The sequence below is a fragment of the Beta vulgaris genome, chromosome 6 (assembly GCF_026745355.1).
Source record: "Beta vulgaris subsp. vulgaris cultivar EL10 chromosome 6, EL10.2, whole genome shotgun sequence".
NCBI classification, from domain to species: domain Eukaryota; kingdom Viridiplantae; phylum Streptophyta; class Magnoliopsida; order Caryophyllales; family Amaranthaceae; genus Beta; species Beta vulgaris.
This window is the reverse complement of record NC_079207.1, coordinates 29374940-29399382: the sequence shown is the minus strand read 5'-3', so window position 1 is coordinate 29399382 and position 24443 is coordinate 29374940. Positions and strand designations below refer to the sequence as shown.

At 36.7% G+C, this 24443-nt stretch overlaps 3 protein-coding genes across 10 annotated transcripts; 1 reads left to right on the top strand and 2 right to left on the bottom strand.

Moving 5' to 3' along the window:
• Positions 1 to 698: 698 nt before the first annotated feature.
• Positions 699 to 1268, bottom strand: LOC125498762 (uncharacterized). The gene has a single exon (XM_048647034.2). The coding sequence runs from the start codon at positions 1266 to 1268 to the stop codon at positions 699 to 701; it is 570 nt and encodes a 189-aa protein (XP_048502991.2).
• Positions 1269 to 1843: 575 nt separating this feature from the next.
• On the bottom strand, positions 1844 to 3283 carry LOC125498763 (glutathione S-transferase T3-like). The gene has a single exon (XM_048647035.1). It carries the CDS (start codon positions 3281 to 3283, stop codon positions 1844 to 1846), a length of 1440 nt encoding a protein of 479 aa, XP_048502992.1.
• A 1034-nt stretch (positions 3284 to 4317) lies between these two features.
• LOC104896513 (ubiquitin receptor RAD23c) lies at positions 4318 to 23249 on the top strand. 8 transcript variants are annotated; one of them, XM_048647284.2, is made up of 14 exons: positions 4318 to 4569; positions 6826 to 6987; positions 9595 to 9660; positions 9769 to 9825; positions 9946 to 10002; positions 18913 to 18963; positions 19499 to 19572; positions 19662 to 19712; positions 19839 to 20016; positions 20108 to 20179; positions 20348 to 20395; positions 20529 to 20638; positions 21151 to 21229; positions 22839 to 23249. In XM_048647284.2, the coding sequence occupies exons 1-14, from the start codon at positions 4495 to 4497 to the stop codon at positions 22947 to 22949; spliced, it is 1191 nt and encodes a 396-aa protein (XP_048503241.1). In that variant the 5' UTR covers positions 4318 to 4494; the 3' UTR covers positions 22950 to 23249. The 8 variants fall into 8 exon arrangements, with proteins under 8 accessions (XP_048503241.1, XP_048503245.1, XP_048503242.1 ...); XM_048647285.2 differs by having other exon boundaries at positions 4319 to 4569; positions 9604 to 9660; XM_010683261.4 differs by having other exon boundaries at positions 4320 to 4569; positions 20111 to 20179.
• The last annotated feature ends 1194 nt before the right edge of the window (positions 23250 to 24443 follow it).

The following is a 24443-nucleotide window of genomic DNA, read 5'->3' as shown; positions in this document are numbered from 1 at the left end:
CGTGTTGATGTCGACAATTCGCTCGTTATGATATTCAAAACGACCTTCTTGCTCTTCGTTGTTTCTCTGAGCAAACGATGTCGAGATCCGCCTACGTCAAACTCTGATGGATCCATGTAATTTTGGTAGGTTTCTCGTTCATCTTCAACTATCATGTTGTGCATGATTATGCACGCCAACATAATCTTATGAAGCATGTTCACATCCCAAGCAAGGATGGCATCCGAATAATAGCAAATCGAGCTTGTAGCACTCCAAATGCTCGTTCCACATCTTTCCTTGCTGCTTCTTGATGTCTTGCAAAGAGTCTATCTTTATGAGATTGTGGACTCGTTATGGACTTCACAAAAGTAGCCCATTTGGGGTAGATACCATCAGTAAGGTAATATCCTTTTTATATTGATGGTCATTTACAACGAAATTAACAGTCGGAGCTCGACCTTCTAAAACATCTTCAAACACAGGAGATCTATGAAGCACGTTCAGATCGTTGCAACTTCCCGGCAATCCGAAAAAAGAATGCCAAATCCACAAGTCCCTATCAGTTACAGCTTCAAGCACAAGTGTAGCTACCCATGCCCTTCCTTGATATTGCCCTCTCCATGTTGTTGGACAATTCTTCCACTCCCAATGCATACAATCGATGCTACCAATCATGCCAGGAAATCCACGTTCTTCTCCAATTCGTAACAGCCTCCTCAGATCGGCTTCATTCGTCGTCTTAAGTACACATTACTAAATTCGTTAATGACGCCGTCAATGAATCTCTGAAGTGCCAATCTTGCCGTACTATCACTAATACGTATGTACTCATCGCAAGCGTCGGAAGCGCACCCATAAGCTAATTGTCGTATTGCTGCGGTACACTTTTGCAGTGGCGACAAGCCAAAACGACCGGTGTAATCCCTCTTTTGTTTGAACCATTTGTCATTCCTCACAACTTCATTCATGATACGCTCAAAAACATGCTTTTGCATACGAAATCTACGTCGAAACAACCTACTTGAGTAAATTGGATTTTCTGCAAAATAGTCATTGTATAATCTTAAATGACCTTCTTCTCGACCCCTATCAGTCCGAGGTCGAGTACGTCCACCTGGTCTCATTCTAGGAGTGACCGCCGACACAAGGAATGGGAGATAAGTATGAGTGACATTGTCGATCATGTCATCTACTTCTTTGTTCACCATATCCCTCATTTCCTCTTCTGAATCATTGGAAGAAGAAGAAGAGGAAGTTGAACTGATATTAAATTTGTAGGAATTCATTTTAGATTTGTAAGATATCTGATTTTGGTAGGGGAGATTGTTGTAGAGAATTGTAGAACTCTAATCATTTTTATATATACTAATGGAGGAGCATAAGATTTATTTTGAAGTAGGAAGTGTATCATCACATGCCTTCTCTGGAAAAGAGTAGGTAATGATGTCTTTTAGAGATAGTATCACATAGGTTTTCTAAAAAGTAGTATGGGATCATAGAGATACTTTTTCAGAGAGAGTATCACATGGGTTTTCTGAAAAGTAGTATGGGATCATAGAGGTGTCTCTTCAGATAAAGCATCACATGGGTTCTCTGAAAAGTAGTATGGGATCATAGAGATGTCTCTTCAGATAAAGCATCACATGGGTTATCTGAAAAGGAGTAATGGATAAAATAACTTTTATTACATGAGTGACATTACAATAAAAACTTAAAACATTAATACTCAAAAAACTCAAATTAAACTAAAACATAAAACATTAACACTCAAACATACAACATAATATAATTAATAATACTCACACCTAAAACATATTACATAGACACTAATAGCTTAAACATATTACACCGAACGTAATTTCTACAATGCCCCAAAGTTGTTAAAGTATATTTGCAGATTGTTGATCATTTCATCTTCCCATGGTAGGCGATTTTCCTTAGAGATTAATGATTGGAGCATTTGCCAATTCACCTGATATTGTTGCATTTTTATGTTTTTCTCCTCTAATTCCGTCTGCCTCTGCCTGCTTATCTCTTCTAGCTCGAGTTGCCTTTGCTTCCTTGCTTCCTTTTGCTTAAGAAACCGTAGTTTCTCATGTTGCAAATCGATATCTAATCCCTTCCTCTCACCATAGAGTTGAAGTCTGTCACCAAACGATGAAAAAGCTTCAATAGCTTCACTAGTTTGGCTCTTGCCCTTGAGTCTAGCCTTAGCTTTCTTGTTGCCTTCTGGACGAGGCGAGTGATCATCCGGAACATCACCGCTTGTGGGGGTGGTTGGTGTGGAGCCTCCATCTTCAGACCTTGTTCTCTTTCCACTACTTCCAGAACCAACAGAATTAGACATTTGAGGCGTATTCGATGGACGTCCATGTGTTATCTTGTAACCAGGGTTACTCAATATGGAACGGTACTTATCGAACTTCCTCATCAAAATCCATTCATCATAGAAGTGAAATTTTCCTCCCGTGCTTTCAAATATCTTATGAGTTTCAGAGATCACATCATCATCATTTTGGCCACTCCTCTTTCTTACCTCTGCCTTGTCGTAGCATCCACACCACTTTTGCACCGCTTCAGACATTCTGAACCATTGGCCCTTCATACTGCCAATATTGCGGAATTGAATTTCATGAGGGTTGGCTTCTCTAGCTGCCTCAAATTTTTCCATCACTCTCCCCCAAAATGCACCCTTTTTCTGCTGCGTTCCAACAATGTTGTATATACTTGTATTCATGAATGCTGAAACTAGTGCTGCTTTTTCAGCTTTCCACCAAATTTTTTTCTCATTTACAATGGGTTCTTGAGTTGGTCGAGGAGTTGGTTGAGGAGTTGGTTGAAATTGTGTTGGTTCAGACAAAAGTTGAGTGAAGGTTTGTTGCGTGCATGGAACTTCAAATTCATCATCATCTTCATCTTCTTCATCATCACGATCATCATCGTAATCTTGATTTTGTGGATAATTTTGTGGGTTATGGGAACTCTCAAGGGTGGAATTATATTGGTAATTTTGTTGATGCTGGCGATAATTTTGAGGGTCATTTTGAGAATAGTTTTGAGTTGAATTTTGTGGGTAATTTGGGGGATTTTGCTGATAATTATGCGAATTTTGTGGGTAATTAGGGGGATTTTGCTGATAATTATGCGGATTTTGTGGGTAATTAGTGGGATTTTGGGGGTAATTATTAAGATTTTGTTGGTAATTGATGGGGTTTTGGTTTGTATTTTGTTGTGAATTTGTTAGACGATTTCTGCGTCTTCTACCAGGATTAGGTACATAATTAGGATAATTAGAGTCCATAATTATGAATTTTTTTTTCTGACAGATTGTAAGTTAAAGCAAAATAATGTGATGAAAGAAATGATAATAGGAAAAGAAGAGAAAACTGAAATTGTGAATAAAGTATAGCAAAATTAGTGTCTATTTATAGAGAATAAAAAAATATGAATTCTGGTAATTTTTTTTTTCAAATTGTATTTTTTGAATTATTAACTTTACAAAAATTGTAACGTTAATAATAAGAGGACCAATAGAAACTAAACACTTGGCGAAATTTGAGAGGACCGCATGAAAAGGGGAGGAAACTGACGTGAGTTAGTTTTTTTTTTCAGATTTTTGTCTTTTGTGAGCTATTCCCACCACTAGGGAAACGACATGTGGCGCTTCATTTTTTTTATGCGTATTCTTCCCTTTCCAGATCCAGCATGGCTTTCATTGTTGTTTCATGAACCAATTTAGATTTCCGAATGGTTGAGCCTCGATTCACGTGTGAACAATTCATCAGTTCATCATTAAGAGAAAAATTAATGGTTCATCCTCGTGAACCTTTTTTTTTTCATTGTTAAGAGTGCTCTAACAAAACACGGGTTTCAAACACATGAACAAGAGGTGATACAATAATAATATGGGTTTCAAACACAGAAACATGAGATTCTTATCAATAACCATGTGTACTTTTTGAGGGAAAAAGTTGAATGGGACACGCAAATCAATGCTACTTTTTACCTTTTGACAAAGATCACATCTTATTTTTACTCTATATACATAAGAAAAAACATAGTGATGTTGAATCTTGTTTGATTCTTCTCAATTTGTATTTTCTAAATATATAATTTTTATAATTTTTTTATATGCCTAACTTAAGATATTGATGTTTGAAATTGCATATCGTAAAGTGTAATAAAACAAATGTAGCAACTAAATTGAGACAGAGGGAGATATTTTATCATAACTATTAGTGTTTTATCATCTCTCTATGTTGAGCCTCATTCAGTGGAACACAGCGAGGAAAATACAACACTCAACATGAATTGGGGGTGCTATCTTCTACCAATTCAATGACAAGTAGAAGTGTAGAACTGATAAGTACATCTGTCGTCTGCACATCACTTATTTACTACTACTATAAGTTACAATAATTTAGTAGCGCCGACAAAAAGTTACAATAATTTAGCACTTTCAAGAGAAGCCATTCCCTACAAAAGAAAACTTTGCTCATAACAGATAAGTATATGTTAAGAATGAAGATATATGTTAAGAATTTGAAGGGAAAGCACTTTCAGATCGAAGTAAAACCACAAGACACGGTTTGGCTTTTCCATCTCAATTTTTACTATGATTGTTTATTACCCGAACTTTTTGGTTTTATCTGTTTTACTTAATAACGTGTTCTGCCTTTTTTTTTTGTTTGATAATGTGGTACACTTTGCTTGTAGATGCAACTGCAACGTACATTTCTTGAAATTTTGCACTTTTTTGATTCACATTGCTCTGCTTTGTAGTTTCTGGACTTGTTAAAACCCCAAAAGTTGTAAGGAACTAAGGATAAACAGTTAACAAAATTAATACACAATTAGACTATAATTGAGGAGTATTATTTAGTGAATTCAACCAAATTCTTCATGGATTCTATTAGCATCCCTTTATTACTATTGACGGAAGTGGGTTTTGAATGCTTATCTGAATTATGAATGAACAGAGAGCTTATGTGATACACGTTTAGGCTCCGTTTGTTTTGGAGGAAAACATGTTCCAGGTTAACGATTTTCTCTAATTTCCATTGTTTGTTTGGATATGGGATGTAAAAATGAAAAATAGGGTGGAAAAGAGTTTTTCATCACTTTGTAAACACTTTCCTCCAAGATTTGAAGGAAAACCATTTTCCTCTCGTCCAACATCTCCATTTTTCCCTTCTTAGCTTAATAGTTTACATCAAACCAGAAAACCGGAAACTAATATTCATTTGCGTTTTCCGACATAAAGCATTTTTCATGGTAAACCATTTTCCATGGATAATATTCTCCGTCAAACCAAACGGACACTTAACTGTAATGGCTAATTGAATAGCCTGCACCTTCTTGATCATTGTAGACTACTACACAAATTTCAATTGTTGTATATCAAATTATGAAGTGCGTGGAGGAAGAGGAGTCATGTAGACGACCATCGGAGATAAAATCTTGATTCAGGGAGCGGACCCCATTTGAATAAGACTAAGGCGCTTATGTTGTTCTTGTTTATATCAAACTATGGTTTAGCTATAAATATCCTCATAGTTCCCACTTAATTCGCACACAATGGGAATTTTTATTAGAACTATTGGGGTAACGATGTTGGTGGTACTGTATAGAAAGAGTTTTCTCACTCTGTGCAACGATCAACAGTCATTCTAGAAAAGGAGAGGGGGAAAAAAGAAAAAATGAACATAACTGATCTTGGACCAACTTGTAGGTGACAAGTTGTTAATGATGACCTTCTAACTGATCTTGGACCAACTGTAGGTAGGAATGGAGAAAGAGGAGCGGAGAGAAAGAAATTGCGATGAGTCTTATGGTTACAAGGGTTTAGCAATTAGAATATGCAACTTTGACTTAGCCAAGAGTGTTCTTATCTGGGTCCTTTTAGTTGTTATCGATGCATTTTCTTAAGTAGGTGAAAACAATTGGTGGCTTCTAAATGGAATTGGCCTATTTCAAGTTGCCCCATATCTTGGTTCTGGAAAAGCTTGCCTTTCTCCTGTGTCCAATAATGTGCCAGCCTCGCAATCCAAGACCCAGTTAGGAGTTTAGGATGATGAGCAGCAACTAAGGTGTGTGAGGGGCAATTGGGCTGCATATGGAGCGCATGTAAAGCACACCCCTCTCTCCATTGATCTAATTCTTTTTTTCGTTCTTCTCGTGCTAGTGCTCCTTAATATGTGTGCCTTCATGAAATGAACGAAAGTATTTTTGGAATAGAAAAAGAAGTAGATAAAATGTACACATTTTTTCCCGAAGAGGTGCTCCTATGTGTGATGTGCTTTTTCGTGCTGTGAACCTCAGCTCCAAAAATTTTACTTGCCTTGGAGTGCCTCTTGTTTTCAAAAACAGCTCATTTTTTTGAAAGGACACAAACATATGATACAGAAGACAGGGTCTAAGAGGTGAAGGAAAACTCCACTCTTATGGGACATGCAGGACTCAAACTTGGATGGATATGAAGAAACTATCCTAGGCATTATTTGCTGGACTATCTCATGGTGAATACGTGTTGTAACTTGTAGATGTATGTATGTTTGGGATAGCGGTGTTTTGGATGAAACATCTGTATGAGTTTTATGAGAACGTTAGTTGTACTTGGGCTATATGTAGTCGCAAGTCCAATAGGTCAGATAACTGCTAGAATGTTCTTCTCAGGCTCCTTGGGCTCAAATGCAGTCTTCTTTGCTAATATAATATAGACCACATGCATATAAGTTCCAAGAACCGTCCTTTCATGACACTTACATTCTTATAGGTTGTGCAAAACTAATATATCTGCCATAAATATCCTTGCTGCTATTGATTTGTTCATATATTTTCTAGGTACTCGACGTCAAGAAAAACATTGAATCTGTAAAAGGTGCAAATCTCTTTCCTGCCTCACACCAGATGCTTATTTATCAAGGAAAGGTTCTTATAGATGGAACTACACTGGAACATAACAAGGTTGCTGAAAATAGTTTTATTGTCATCATGCTGTCAGAGGTATCTTGCTTTTGTTGTCTGCTTCCGTGCTGAGTCAATAACTAGGTCCTATCGACAGATACAAAGAGTGGTTTTTATTTGTTCATCAAGCTGTCTAAGCTGATCATCAAGAAACTGTGCTAACACCATCCGTATCTGCTTTCCCGTACTGAGTCAGTTACTAGGTCCTATTAACATGCATGTGTTTATTCTTTTATTTGTTCATCAATCTCTGTAAGTTGATTTTCAAACATAGCTGGTTCAGGAAAATGCACAACTAAGATGCAAATGGTACATAAGATACGACGTGTTTGCACAGTCTGTAGTGATTTAATATTTATATGCTGCAGAAATACTTTTTTAGCTACTGAAGAACTTTGTGTGACCTTCTTGCGATACTCATCTACTTGATTATACATCTATGGGTTTCCCCAATCAATAATTGATTATGTAACTTCTCATTTCCCCTCAAGCACAGTTTCTCCTCATTGTTTATTTGTACATAAAATAAGGCCACCTATTCAACAAAAAATGCAGGCATTTCTATTTCTTGTGTATTGATCCTGCCAATTACTAGCCGCTGAGTGCTGGATTGAATGTTTTCTTGTCTTGTACCTTTCTTTTATCCTTATGTTTTCTGTTGGGGATTGGAGAAAGTCACTTGACTGTTGACAGTCATATTGCCTTGCTATCTATTGACAAGCCAAGTTGCTGTGAGGATCTCCTTATTAGGTCCTTTTCACTAGATCTTCTGACTTCATATGTTGGTAACTAATACTGGCAGGAATTGGCTGGTGTTGCTATTATGTAAGTGAGTGAAGTACCAGTTTTCTAGGTTATGTTGTTTTCTGTTGAGGTGTTGGTGTTGCTATTAGCTAGTGCTGTGATTAGTGTAAATAGTGAAAAAAGGGAAACATGTAACAGTAGCTTACAATTCTGTTATAACAGAATCTTGGCGGGAAAATTAGTTACAACTAATTTTCTATAAATACCTGCATTAAGATGTAATCTTGGTAATTCTGAATAATAATCTCTCATAATCCTTCTATTCTCTCTCTCATTTCTCTAATTTAGATATTCTATCTTTCATTAAGTCAAGATCAATTCGAGTTGCTTGAATTCTTGATTATTCTTTTAGTAGCTAAACTAAGCTACTGTTACAAAACATTAGATACCAGAGAATGATGCTGGTATTTTTCGGGAAATTTCTGTGCTGCACATATCTCTTCATGCAGATGTTTATCACTGTCTGATTTTCCTGTTCTCTTTGTTCCCTCTCCCTTCTTCCCTCACAATCCTTTTGGTCCGCAGGTCCACTGTGCTATTTGTTTGGATCAGTTTCCTCAATTCAATGTGTCTATAGCTGGTCTGTCTTGAGGTTTTCCATGAGCATGGTGGTCCTCTTTTGCTTTCTCTTACATTGTCAAAAGGATTTGGAGTTTGGACCTACTAGAGCTCCATTATTATGCTTTAAATGCAAGGGCCACTTTGTGTTAGCTGTATTACTCGTGGTAACTATGTAAATCTGATTGTTCCTTTTAAACATTAATGGATGTTAACCTAAATGCTCAGATTGAAGTTGGTATGACAAAGGAGTGAATATTTTGTAATAGACTAGGAAGGGGCCACTTTTGGTAATGCACATTAGTTTGTTATGGGTTAGCTTGAGGAATAAGTTAAAATGGTTAGAAGGGAAGAAACTCTATAAATAGAATAGATTAGGGAGAGAGAATTTATGAAGAAAATAATTGAGAGTCATTTTAGTGGGTAGCTTTTGAAGTATGACCAAGTCACTCGAATACTTGACAACTATCTCTAATTTATGTAATTTCCATGTTATAGGTATAAATCCATCTTTATGTCCTTAATTATCATCTAAGTCCTAAAATCAGCTATGGCAGTTCATCACAACTATCTGGAAAACTTATAGTGCTATTAAGTTTGGTTTATATCTACTTATTACTTTAATTCCCGCTCAGTTGATAACTTAAGATACCATCAAAGTAAGTTCTATATTCTGATATACCTTGAGTTTTAGAATTATTTTGTAGCTGTAGAGGTATTTTAACTTAGTGAAGGTGTAATTTGCTGGTCATGTACGATTTTTCTTCCTTGTCTAATTAAGTTAGTATTGACTTGATTATCAATCATTAAGAAAAGGGCAATCAATCTTATAACTTGTAATGTTGTTTTGCTAAAACCGTGAAGTGATTTTGGTAGCACGAGCCCTAGGGCTTGGGAAATACACTGAGCCCTAGGGCTTGGGAGTGCCTTAGCACACAATTTTTAAGATATTGCAGATGCATAGACAAGTAGATCGGAAGAAAAAGACTGGAAGTTATATGATTAGTATGGGCTGCATACTATGATCTTTGAAGGATCTATACATTTTTCTGTATATCTTGGTCAAGATTCCTTTAGGGATAAAGTTACGAATGGCATAAATCATAGGTACATAATCGTTTGAAGAGGTACTATTGTATAGTTAAGGATAAACTTAATTGAATGAAATAAAATAACACTGATGTCAAAGTGGTCTATGTATTTCAGAGTGATTTTACATTTCATTTCTTATGTTCTCTTTGTCTTTCTTGATTTCTGTTCTCCATTGATACCCGAATGATTGAGGATTGCCAGAGTATGAGTTCACCTGGGGAAAATTCTGTGGCTCCAGCAGCTATGCCTACATCCGAGGTAAGAACAACTTTGGGGTGTTATTCATGGCTTCTTGCCATATATGTTTCTCGAACCTCTTTGATTTTTTTATGTGTCCTTTAATACTGAATGATCGAGGATTGATAGAGTAAGAGTTCGTCTGGAAAAAGTTCAGTGGCAGCAGTAGCTACGCCTACATCCAAGGTTAGAACAACTTTAGGATGTTGTTCATAGCTTCATGCCATAACTTTCTCGACTTTCTTAATTGTTTTCTGAATTTATTTATCATAGAATTTTCTGTACTGAATGATTGAAAATTGATAGGGTGAGAGTTCGTCAGGGGAAAGTTTAGTGGCCGCAACAGCTATTCCACCAGCCAAGGTTTGAATAACTTTAGGTTGTTTTCCATGGTTTCATATCATATATTTCTCATTTGCATTTTTGTGCATGGACAGTTCCCATTGTTGATTCGCTTGTTGTGCACATGTGAGTAATTCCACATTAAAAAAGAAGAGATTAAACCACCTTATTTTCTTAGAAAGCTACTCCTCTCGTTGCTAATTGGTCTTAGGGTGAAACCTATTTTGAGCGAGTAAGTGGGTCATACTCTCAGCTTACTTTTCTGCTATTGTATAGCTAGACCTAGACACATTTTCATATTCTCTAAAAATATAACTTGGTATGGTATCTCATATGTTGGGTTTCTCATTACAAGACAATGAGGCATTTACCAAGCAATTGGATTAAGGGCCTCATTTTGACGTTTATTCCCAATGACGATTATTAGTATTATGTACCTTGCAAGCATGCTCTAATTCTAAGGACACTTACGGTGAGTTGGTGGTGTTGAACTCCTCGTGCACATGTGAATTGTCCCACATTTGAGAAGAGGAGAGAAAATAAGTACCTTATACACTTTGAGGAGCTACTCCTTCCATTGCCAATTGTTTTTTTGGAAATCGTAGTTCCAAAATACGTTTCTGTCACGGTTGCGGAAATGGTCACGGGATTGCTAGAACAAAACGGGGACGCTCGACACGGATCACAACACGGTTTTGCCCACAAATTTGGTATAATTGTCCTATTGAAGTGCTTTTTTTGAAAATATTTTTTGAGGTTATTTTATGATCTAGCCCAATACTATGATAATATAATAATAAATTATACTCCCTCCGTCCCAAAATACTCTTGACACTTATCAAGGCACGTAGTTTTAGATGATAAGTTGTTTGGTTATCAATTGTTATTTTATCGAAAAGTAGATGTGATAGGAGTTATTAGTTAGTAAAAGTAGTATTATTTTATTGTAAGGAGAGAGAATGTGGGTCGTGGTTAGAGTTGGTAGGTAATAAGAGTAATATTATTTTATTTGGAGGAGAGAGTGTGGGCCAATAGTTAAAAGGTAGAATGATTAAAATATGGTGGGTCATATCCCAAAATAGAAGTGTAAAGAGTATTATGGACAGATAAAAAAGGAAAGTATAAAGAGTATTCTGGAACGAATGGAGTAAATTTATAATAATATATATTTTATATTTCCTAATTTGTAATATTGTTATTTTCCATATCCGACCAATTTTTAGGCATGAAAAAGAGACGATATGGTATTTCTAAATAAATAACAAGGATAAAAAAAAGAGAAAAAATGTAGAGATTGGGAGTTAGAAGATGAACTTGAAAGGCAGATGAAACATGGTAACATTGATGATGACGAGGAAGATCTTGAATTGCTTTTGGTCGAAAACAAAGTAGAACTCAACATGAGTTTTATGATCATCAAAGACCGTATAATCATAGTAGAAGTGGTTTCTACGATAGAGGAAGTAGTAATATTGATCGGCAAATGGAACGATTAGCACCGATTCAAGATTTTGGATATACTTGGGCTAGAAGTGTGGCATTTTAGCCGACATCAACACCAACCTTAAGATTAAGGACTCGCGAGATAGTATTAGAAATGGATATGCAAAAGGAAAAAACAAAAAAAGATTTATAGCAAATTGATGAAGAAGGCAAATAAGTCAATAATGAAATCATTTGGAGATTGGATGGTTGATACTAATCTACCATTTAAAGCAATTGAGTCTCCGCGTACACTGATCCATTGATGGAAACCATACGTGAATTTAAAGATACTCGAGCTCCTTCGACATATCACATATGACATAACACGTTTACCTCCGCGAGGATTGTAAGAAAATGAAATAAACTTCCTTGTGTAGTTCGTGATAATGTTTACCACAAGTCAATTGATGCCACAAATATGTTGTGTAGAGATTGGGACTACTACTTTAAGTTGAAACTTATGAGCAAGATGTTTGAGAAGGTAGGCGAAGACAAAGTTGTCCATATAGTACGGAAAATGAAGCCGATGTGAAGCCTGCAAAGAAACTCATGGGTAAGTTTCCTCATTTATATTGGTATATTGGACGGCTTGTGCAGCTTACCTTTTAGACTTGTAAAAGGTATATACATAAAAAGCTCTATGAAGCTTGTCATAAATAATGCTAGAAATATCCCTAAATTTATCTACGATATAAATTGGAAAATTTAGTTACATGAAAAAATCCATTGGAGAGCTTACTCGTCTCTTTATCACGTGCTTTTCCACACAATTCATAATGATGGAGGGTGTTGTAAGGTAAAATATGATTTTACAAGAAATATTTGACTCCAGTGATTAGCTTGCTTCAAGATACTCAAGAATGGATAAAGAATGGACGACGAATTGGTTGTTGAAGTTTTATGGTGAACTGACATCATTAGGGCAGATTATAGAAGAAGATTAAGAAGTAAATTGGACTTTAATGATAATTTTTTGGAAAAAAGTAAATAGAGATAGTGTTTACAAGCTTTCGAGAGGCTTGCTCTCTCCCAAAAGAACTCTTAAAATTTCACCCACACTATTACTCAAAATTCAACGTGATTTTCCTCTCCTTAATCTCTTCTAATTATAGAGAAACTTCTTCACTAACTCCCTAACATATTCTTTAAGCTAAAATTAAAACTAACTAATTATCAAATACAAAAGTAGCCCATCTCCCTAGGCTACTCTATTACATTACCGGCCGCCCAAACATTCACCTTGTCCAAGGTGGATAGATTTTGGCACACAAATTCCCTATCTAGGCAATAGTGGTTACCATCATCTTCAGAATACGATTTGCATTGTAGTTTAAGCTCCTCTTTATTGTGAGTCGAGTGTAGCAGCTTCAGTGGCTTGCCCATGGTAGAAACATCTAGTAGCTTATCAAGTGGAATGTTGTGGTTATAAGTGAAGTGGGTGGGTGGGTGGAAAATCGGGTGTTAAACATGGGGGTGGTAAAGGGTAGAAAGATGGGGGGTAAAAAGTTGGCGGAATTTTTTTTGCTTTGAGCTAGTATAATTCGGCTTGTAGATGTGTAGAATGTTTAGGTTACGAAGTGGTACGAGGGTAGATGGGTTTTAAGAGAGATCTGTAGGGCTGTAAGTGGGTCAGTCTAGATTTATGGTCTTCCTCATTACTTGAAGGACACATGAGCTTAGAATGGGTGTATTTTTTTGCAAATGGGTTGGATTGATAAGAGATATGAAATGAGTTTTTTGTCTTGGGCCCCAAAAGTGGGCTTTATATACTGGACTCCACCAGTGGGTTTTGCCTCGTTAATTAAAGAACAATAAAACAGTAAGACAATCATAATCAGCACGTGACTTCCTGTTGTCAAGAATTTGCCTTTTTCCGTAATTACCTTATTGCTATTACTAGGGTTTTCCATAATTGTCTTCCATCCCTAGCCAACACAAGCTTCACTTCTTCTTCTTCCATGCTTCCCTCTCGGGGAATTGTGCAACAAAATTCGGTGAAATTACCCCTAACACCGCAACTCTCATATGCTTCACCCTCTACCCTAATGTGGCCAACGAATCTGCATGGCCCACCGCGACATTCCCCTCCTCCACCCTCTGCGGCGAACACCGGACCACCGCCAGAACCACTACCATCAGCATCACCTTTTAGGAAAATGTATCTCCTTAGTTTACTAGCAAAACCACCATATTCCCCACTCCTATCGAAATTTATTGATCCTTCATTAGAACCGCGAGCTTTGACAGCGGAGAAGCCAGGACCACCCCTAGATCTACTCGCATACGAGTGACCCTCCACAAACGTCTCTTCTCCTCCAGTCATAAGACCACCTAGCTTCCTTGACCCGCCAAACTACCATAATGCTGCCAACATTACCACCTGGAGCCCAGTCGATGTCAGATCTCGTACCTCCACCAGATTCACTACCCCCAACTCCTCCTCTCTCAAATTTTCTGCCATTGTGGTTGTTGTTAGAGATGGTGTTTCAACATCCATAAGTGGCCCTTCCTATGCAATCAACCGCAAGGCCACCCTCTGAATCGTCGCAGACGAAGTATAATTCACCAACGACAAAATATGTGTCAAATCTCGTTTTCTCATGATGTGATTGCTCCTTTTTAACTTCAACCACTTCAACCACTGCTTGGTTTTCGTCTTCCTTAATCGCCTCTTCCTTGAGCTCCTCTTTAATCATCTCTATTTCCCGTTTGATTGGAGCCAATGCCTTATCAACTATGAGCCCGATGTCCTCGAACAACCTCTATTTGTGATGAATTGACATCAATAGGCCAGATTAGAGAAGAAGATTAAGAAGTAAAATGGACTTGAATGATAATTTTCTGGAAAACAATAAGATAGAGATAGTGTTTACAAGCTTTCGAGAGGCTTGCTCTCTCCCAAAACAAATCTTAAAATTTAATGTAATAGACTAGCCTAAGGAGAGGGGATATTTTGGTATTTGATAATTAGTTAGTTTTAGTTGTAGCTTGAAGAATAAGTTAGGGAGTTTGTGAAGAAGTTTCTCTATAAATAGAATAGATTAAGGAGGGGAAAATCATGTTAAATATTGAGTAATAGTGTGGGTGAACTCTTAAGACAATGTTTGGGAGAGAGTAAGTCTCTAGAAAGCTTGTAAACACTATCTCTATCTTACTATTTTCCAGAAATAAAAAGAAAAAAGTGGGGGAATTTGGGGATGCTCTCAAGGAAGCTTTAAAGTACTCAGAAAGGCGGAGAATTCTTGAATTCAAGAACAAAGGCATTGCCACTTGCTTTAGCGCCTTCTCTTCCCTCGTAAAGACTCATGAAGGTAGTTTCTACTCACTTACTTGAACTTCTAAGGGCGTAAAGGAGCACACTAAGCCAGTTAATAATTCTAGTTAGCGCTTTTTCTGACTCGCTTCCTTCTTCCACCTTTCTTTTGTCACTTCTTTCAGATCAAAAAGTAATAGAGTAAGGAACCTTTGTTTACAAAGCTGTCAGGTCTGGTTGTCATGACTTTGCGTCTGTGTCAGACACTTTATGAACTGACAGAGAACAAGGCGGCTACAGGAGACGGGAGCTACCCACGTGAGCTCACCGACTTGGTCGCATACGTTTTCTAGGAATGAACCCAGCTAGGACAAGTGTAGCAGGTGCGTAGCATTTTAACATTCTCTTTCTCTTTCTGGGAACCTTTCTCCTTGAGGTATGCCCTTCCGTTGCAACCAAGACTTACGCTTCCTCAGACTCAACCCTACTTCGTCTTCACGCATTCTGTTATAACGAATAGAACGAGTTTAGTTCACCGGTACGACACAGCCGGGGGGAGTGGAGAAGGTTGAGAGCTAGTGTCCTACCTAAGTGAACCCGAAGCGAGAGCACAGGTAGAGCGGATAGTGGATTCGTCGAGACACCAGCGGTCCTCCTCGATATTCCTTAGAAACAGCCAGTGAGTCTACTTTGACTATATTAAGAATCGAATCGCCACTACTCACACAGCTAATAAAGTCGGTCAGGTCACTACTGAGACAGCTCATAAAAGTAGTTTTCTTTCTATTTCCTAAAAAGCTTATCTTAGGAGAATCCCTTCCTTACACTCGACTTAAACTAATTATCATTCAAGTCCATTTGTTTTTTTCGGGTGTGAAATCAAAAAATCAGCAACTTAACCTCCCTGAATCGTTGATACCATTTGTGATGAACTGACATCATTAGGCCAGATTAGAGAAGAACATTAGGAAGTAAAATGGACTTGAATAATAGTCCCTCCGTCCCAGATTATCAAGACACATAGTTTTAGATGATAAGTTGTTGTTTGTGTTATTTTATTGAAAAGTAAATGTGATAGGAGTTAGTAGTTAGTAAAAGTAATATTATTTTATTTTTAGAAGAGAGAATGTAGGCCATGGTTAGAGTTGGTAGGTAAGAATATCGGTATTGTTTTACTTGGAGGAGAGAGGTGTGGGCCAATAGTTAAAAGGTAGAATGATTAAAATAATAGTGGGTCATATCCCAAAATAGAAGTGTAAAGATTATTCGAGGGACATATAATAAAGGAAAGTGTAAAGAGTATTATGGGACGGATGGAGTAATTTTGTGGAAAACTCTAAGATAGAGATGGTGTTTACAAGCTTTTGAGAGGCTTGCTCTCTCTCAAAAGAACTCTTATTAGTTCACCCACACCACTACTCGATATTTAACATGATTTTCCGCTCCTTAATCTATCCTATTTATAGAGAAACTTCTTCACTAACTCCCTAACTTATTCTTCAAGCACATGAATTCGTGAACTTACAAGAGCCTTTCCTTGAAATTTTTCAAGCTTGTTGATGGAGATGTACAACCAACAATGAGATATATTTATGAAACAATAGAATGATGTAAGTTGGCTATCAAGGGAGATTATCCACACTACAAGAGTTATTGGAAAATGATAATCTACAACTAAAACTAACTAATTATCAAGTACCAAAATTGCCCTTCTCCCTAGGCTAGTCTAATACATGTTCGTGGCTGTTGTCTAAAATCTTTGCGTCATGGCTAGATTTTGGGAAAAGGCAGATGAATTCGTGAATTTACAAGACCCTTTTCTTGAAATTCTTCAAGCTTGTTGATGGATATGTACAACCAACAATGAGATATATATATGAAGCAATAGAATGATGTAAGTTGGCTATTAGGGGAGATTGTCCACTCTACAAGAGTTATTGGAAAATGATAATCAAGAGATGGGTTTTTAGGTGTGCATCAGATAATATTTTCGTATTAAAAAGATATTTATTTATATAGCTTAGCCAAATGTTCATATCATACGGTGTTTTGTTTTTAATAGGGCTTTTCCTCATACCTCTGTTTATGTATGGAAATAACTAAATTGGAAGTGATCAAGAGTTGCTAGAGGGATGAAGATGTGGTATCTAGATTGGAATGAGATATAGAGAAGCAAGTAAAGGCACTATTACAACTTTACCCTTATCTTGATACAGTGAAGAGTTTCGCAACCACCTCGGCTCAAAAGGCAATCACTTACATGGATCAGGGTACATTTTTTTGGTACATTTGTTTAATATAATGTTAATCTATTAAGTCAAATAAGTGAGACACTAAAAAAAGATATTATTATAATGTTTATAAATGATGTAGCCATGTGGTGTATGACTTTTGGTGAAAGTCTCTCTAGAACTTAAAGTAATCCCAGAGAAAGTTTTGAATCAAACTACGTTATCTTCAAATTGTGAACGAAATTGGAGTTTGTGGAGCCTAGTTCATGTGAAGACGAGAAACCGATTGAAGTACAACAGGCTCTATATGGTTGTTTATCTTCGACATAACATGAAATTGAAAATAAGACACTTAAGGAGGCACCAAATTGTGAGATTAGTGCTAGCTAAGATCCATATTTTGATTACATATTTGATGAAGATAATCAACTGAATGATGGTTAGAAGAATTAGAAACTCCAATCTTCAATGGGGATGATTTAACTTGGATTGATAATGATAATACTAATGGAGTTCAAGATGATCAAACTACTCTAATTCATTCAAAAACGAGCAAAGCTTTCATATCTCTGTTAATATTGCATATGCTTTATGTCCACCTAGTACCGATGGTAGATGTGAGCATTATTATGACTCTTCCTGTTCATCTAAACCTCATATTTCCATGAATGTTATCAAACCGCATTTGAACCACAACCTCAACGTATATGATAGAGACTATCATCAGATGTTTCCAAAGTGTAGGAGCAACAACGGAACCACTACACAGTAAAGCATTGTGGAATGGGTTGTCTAAACACGTCTTTGGAGTCGGATCTTCACATTCGAACCCTCAAGAGTATGGCTATGATCAAGGGTATGGCTATGGACAATTTCCTCTACATTCTCATAAAGGACTATCATATTGAACGGAACATCATGATAATACAACAATGTATAATTGTGGCACCATTCGAACCCTCAAGATGTTGCAGGTTTGTATATTTTTGGGATTCTAGAAAATATAAGGATGAAGAAGAGGCTCTACGAGATATGACATGCCACTTGTTTTGCCATTGAATTTTGTATTTTGAAGGGTTTAGATGTCAGTTTGATAGCTTATTTTGGCCTTGGTAATGATATTCACTTTATTGTGATGTTTATGCTGAACTTATATGTGTGTTTGCGCGTGTGCGTGTGCGTGTGCGTGCGTATGTGTTGGGTTGGATTCCCATGATAACGATATTTATATTTTCTAGGATGGGGAAGTATGTTGTTATTTTTTTTTTTTTTTTTTTTGTTATTTCAATAAATTTTATGCTACACTTTAAATACAACAATATAATAAATTAGTAAATATTAAAAATGTAAATTTTATATTATCATAGTATTGAGCACAATCATAAAATCACCTTAAAAAACTAAAACAAGCACTTTAAAAGGACTATAATACCAAATTAGTGGATAAAATCGTGTCGTCTATCTCGAATGTACCCGTTCCGTTCCACCGAACCCACGACCATTTTCGCAACCGTTGCCAACATCGTATTTTCGAAGTATGCTTGTAGTGGTTGATGCTCTCCTCCTCATTGGGTATCTTGGGCCCATTTTAGGAAGTCCGGAAAAAGTATGGTGGCAGCCTATGCTACTCGGACTCTGAATTTCATCTCAAGTACTTGTGTTAGCTTGACACTTAGACATGGGTAGGACACTTAGACATGGATAGGACACTTAAACACTTCATTTTGGGCCATAAACATGAAAAAGTTTAAACAAATAGTCAAGTCGGACACTTGGACAAGTACCTGTGTCGGATAAGAGTACCCGCGTCCGAGTAACATATGTGGCAGCAGCTACGCCGACATCCAAGGTAGGAACAACTCTAGAGTGTTGATCATTTGCTATATGGTACTTATTTTGTTTATTTTATGCGTATTTTTCATTAGTTTTTGTCATTAATACTGAATGATAGTGGATTGACAGAGTGAGAGTTTGCCTGGGGAAGTGGCAGCAGCAGCTATGCCTAAATCCAAGGTATGGACAACTCTAGAGTGGTGTTCATAGCTTCATAACATAATGGTATAACATACTTCCTCCTTTTTGTTTTACTTGCAATATTGAAATATGGGACAAAAATCTAGGAGAGGAGAGAAATAGAGAGATAAAAGAGGACCCTCATGTGCTAGGAGAGAGAAAGAATATATTACCAAATATTGAGGTACGTTGAGTGGTACATCTTTCACTTTGTATCCGTCCCTGTTACAAGTGAATTTATAGTATTTGAATTATCACTGCCTCTTTGGTTGATTTCATGTCATATTATTTCTGGAATTGTGATTCGTGCTTAGCAAAACCTGTCTATAATGATTATGCTAATAAAGCAACTGTTTGATGCTCCTTTAAGGGTTCTAAGCCTTGCCTGTTAAATCTTGGATCTTGTCATTTTGTAATTGCTGCGTACAGTTAATGCTTACCTTGTTGACTGAAATTTTGATGACTTTGAAATCTTTTGCCAGCTAAAAACTTAAAAGTAGTTGTCCCTTTACAACCATTATGTGTTTACCTTTAGGCTCCTGGAACAGCTATGGCGCCTTCTGTTGAGGCATCTACTACACCTCCAACTACTGGGACTAATTTATCTCTGTGAGTCCTGCAGTTCTGTGTTATTTATTCTTTCAGCTCCTCGGACTAAGTGTTTGTAGTCTTATGGTGTAACATCTGCACATTTGCAGCCCTGCTTCTCTGCCTACACCCCTGCCAGCTTCCGTTATGTCATCATCTGCGTGAGTATCTACTCTCCTTTTTATGTTGCAAATCAAGAGATTCCATTGACTCCTTTGAATTTGAACTTTGAATTCAAATTTTCTAATGGCTTGTGTTTATTTTTCTGGAACTATATGTTGATGCAGATCAGAATCTCATGTCCATAGTAAGACAGCTCCAGATCTTGTTGCTGGAAATGGCCTTGAGAATACAATCCAGCACATACTTGATATTGGCGGAGGGATTTGGGATAGAGAGACTGTTTTACGCGCCCTTCGTGCTGCATCTAATAACCCAGAGAGAGCTGTTGAATATCTTTATTCTGTGAGTTTTGTCTTGGGGACACTATGTTTCGTGCCCATTGTTCTGCATTTCTTTGGAGACTTCTGTCTTGTTCTCACATTTTATTTTGAAGCAGGGGCTTCTTAATGTGGGCTCTGATGCTGCTCCCTCTGGCGCCCTGGATTTTCTACGTAACAGTGAACAAGTATGCTGTCTACATGCCTATAAAATATATAAAACTTTAAAGTGTGTTAAAACATGTTTTGCATAGTCAGCTCCAGCATCAAACACCTCTACACCAGTCTAGGTAGGAACGGACTTTTGAGAAAGGGGGAATTTGATATCTCATTCTGTTCAAATCTTTTCTCTGCAGTTCCAAGCACTGCGAGCCATGGTGCAAGCTAATCCCCAGGTTCTACAGGTATGTCGTTCCCCATGATTGTACGTTGCTGTTAAGAATATTCTCTTTCTCAAGTACTTCCAATTCAATCAGTCTCTTTCTGATGCTTTCTTTGCTATTCTTTCCATGTCCTCTAAATTCTTCTTCATGACAGCCCATGCTTCAAGAGCTTGGAAAACAAAATCCAAACCTTGTGAGACTTATTCAAGAACATCAGACGGAGTTCGACCAATTGTTAAATGAACCTGTTGAAGGCAAAGAAGGGTAAAAATTTAGTCTGTAATTTATATACTTCCTCCGTTTTTTTTACATGTTACACTTTCAAATCACGGACTCCTAGACAATTTTTGGAGAGGAGAGAGAGAGAGAGAAAGAAAAGAAAAGGGTCCCTTGTGAACATGTGATAGGAGAGAGATAGAGAGAAGTTATTACTCAAAATGAAGTGTAAAATCTAATTTGAAACTTCCTAAAATAGAAAGTGTAACATGTAAAAGAAACGGAGGAAGTATGTGAATGCACAGTTGTTCTTTGCTAATACTTACATCCATTTCATAATAGTTGCAACATTTGCCTTTTGATCTAATTAGATTAGGCTCAATGTGTATTTTCTAAATATCAACTTTTATAATTTCTTAATAATAATCCGTTAAAGGTATAGTGTTGGAGACCATTAAAAAGAAAAAGTTGCAATTGTGAAATGAGGAAGTTTGTTGTAGCTTTCCTCCTTTCCCTGTCTAAAATATTACCTTGTGGCCTCAATGTCAACCCCTTTCCAGGAACCTACTTAGGCAACTTGCTGCTGCCATGCCTCAGGCTATACAAGTCACTCCCGAGGAGCATGCAACCATTGAAAGAGTATGTCCTCAATGGCCCTGTTAGTGTTATTTCTGAGTTTCGATTACTGCACACTCATTATCTTACACAGTCTTGGTTCGAATGGTGTAACCGAGCATTTAATTAATATGATATCGTGTGTGTGTCACCTGTTGATACTATGAGTTTTTTTCGTTTTGTTTTTAAATACTCACTGTACCAATTAACCAAAGTGTATAACTTTGGGAAACAAGGAGTAAGAAAAAAAAAAAAGGTACTTGTGCAATTGTGCTGTATTCGGAAGAGAGCGCATGTGTGTGCTATCTGTGTGTACTCGCCATACGGAAACTAATAAGGTCTATTTGCTCCCTTAGGAGAAAACCTATCAAATGTCAACTAGACCCGAAAATGGTGCATTATAACCAAAATTCTGCGACACGAACCTAATATTATCTACAGTCGAACAACCCAAAAATTTAGATCAAACCGACTGACCCGTTTTGACGTGACTAGACCCGAAAACTATTTTATCTTATGTAATATTATGAACTTACAGGAACCATCCTGAGCTTCCTTCAACTGCTGATATAGTTAGATTCATGGTTATTGTTGGACTTAATATCCTTTGAATGGTTGGATTTTGCTATGAATTAGAGCATTAATTATGTCGGGGTGTTTTTCATTTGCTTTATTGAGATTAGGTTAAATATATCACATTCATGATTGTAAATAAAAGGGTGACTCAATTTCACTTAACTTGCCAGGTTAACCTGAACCCACGATTTTTGGATCTTTAATAATGGGTGTCTCATATACCCTTAACTTGCCAGGTCAACCTGAATCCCATGGTTTTGGATCTTTAATATGCGATGTTAGACCCAATCTCAAAATAAGCCAATGAATTTATTTGAGCAGAACCCAAGTACCCAACTCAGTCGACTTGTTTTATGTGTCTAATTAAGCGGTTGTTCTGCGTGTTTATAAATAATTAAATATATATTTGGTATGCATACTCTTGGGCTACCCTTTGTTAGGGTCCCATACCTAAGCGCAATTTCATGAACCTTCCCCATACCTCCAACCTCCACCCCCCCCCCCAACCCAACCCAAAACAAAAGACAAGACGTCCTTTGGTGAGGATCGATCCTGGGGATACCAAAGAGAGAGTAGCTACTATTAGGCTACTCCACATAATTTTTGGTGTTAATATAAAGTTGTTTATAGGTTTGCGATGTTATCTATGTTTTAGGGAGGTTCGATTAATCATCTTTAGTTGGTTTAAGCATCGATTACATTTTGATAAAACACTAGAAGGAAAATGGAAAGTTTCCACTTCTTTTACAAGTGCTATATTGATTCGTTCTCTTTCCCTTGTACCATTCACCCACTGTGTTGCTGTTAATTTTCTGACTGTGATTGATGTGGTTTGGTATATACTCCTACTTATTAGCGGAACTGTTGCACATATATCTTATGGATGGAATCTTCTATATATAATGAGGTTAAGACCTGGTTGACATGGAAGGCATTAGATACGTCCCCTAAGCTCACTCTGGCCGGACAATACTCCTAGTAGTTCCTGCGAACACTGGGGGGTTTTCTCACAAATAACAATATTAATGTTCTATTTTTGATCCTTTGGTGCTTGCAGCTTGAAGCTATGGGTTTCGAGAGGTCAACAGTTCTAGAGTTGTATTTTGCCTGCAATAAAAATGAAGAGCTCACAGCTAATTACCTTCTGGATCATATGCATGAGTTTTAGGACTAAGTTGTGACAACTGATTCTAGCTCGTTCCTTTTGTTGATTAAGAAAGTTCTGCAAATCTTTCACGTTGCCATCCCTTTCGATGTTCGCATGTTGCATTTGGTGATCATTGTCCGCATAGTTTCCTGTATATTGCAAAGTTGTCTCAGAGTTTTGCTGCTATCCTTATAATTTGTCCCCATTTTATGTATTCAGTTAGCGTACAATAAGTACTTGTAAACAATAGTATTGTTCAAGTTGTGTTATCCATGTATAGTCAAATGAGACAGTAAACACCATTTTATGTTCTCTTCCTCAGCTTTATTCAAGCAAGACATAAATCTTTCTAGTTTAACCAAGTTTGAGGCTTTGCTCAAACTTTGATACAAGTTTTATGAGTGTGCCTCGGTTACCTAAGCTCACATTTAAACTCTACTACAGATGCATGCCAAAGTATGTATAATTGGAGATACCATTTTTGTGGTACAGAAGTTCCTATAAAAATGAGAAATGCCCTAACAAAATATATATTCCAGTTTCTTCTGTCCAATATGCGCTTGTTTAGTTTCTTTTGGTAATCTCTATTACATAAGGCAAGGGGAGCTATAATGTCTCCCAATAAAATGTCTCTGTTATCCTAAACTAAATATATATATAGTTAATATCTAGATTTTGTACAACTATATCCTCTCTTAATTTAAAGATGGGTCAAAAATTCCAATAATAAGCTAAATAAGCATTAACAAAGTAACTTGACATAATAAGAAAAATGGTTGTTGAATATAATTTTGATTTGATTACAAAACTTTACATCTAAATGTTTATCTTAATTTCTAAAAACTTTATAGATTACAGTAGTTTGTATAACAATAATTATAAATCACACTTTTATAATTATATTTTGATGAAATTTACTAAAAATAGACCCAAATAATCGATGCACGCATCGCGTGTATAGAAGACTAGTATAAAAGTAAGAAAACTTGTACTATTGGATTGACAAAAAAAAAAAAAAAAAACAAGTCAAAGTATATATGAATAGAATGTAATCAGAGGCGGATTTACCTTTTGTCATGGTGGGTCACGTTATCCGTCACCCCAAGAAAAAAATTCTAATTTTTTAGTTTTAGTATTACTGCATTCTATGCTGCTCCTTAATTTCCTACTGTTCTCTAGTGCTGTCAATTTGGTTGAAAATCGATGGTTAAACCGCAAACTGTAAATCAACTGAACTGAATAAACTGAACTGAACTGACCCATAACTGAAAAGTTAAAAACCGATAAGTCAATCAGATTAAAGTAAACTGCAATTAACTGAACTGAAACTGAACTGCAACTCAACCGAAAACCTACCAAACTGAAATTAACTGCACGAAAAACCGATTTAAACTGAACTGAACTGGACTGAAAATGAACTGAATTTAACTGAAAACTGTTTCAAACTGTTTTAAACTGAACTGAATCAAACTGAATAAAACTGTTTCTAACTGAACTGAATCAAACTGTTTATAA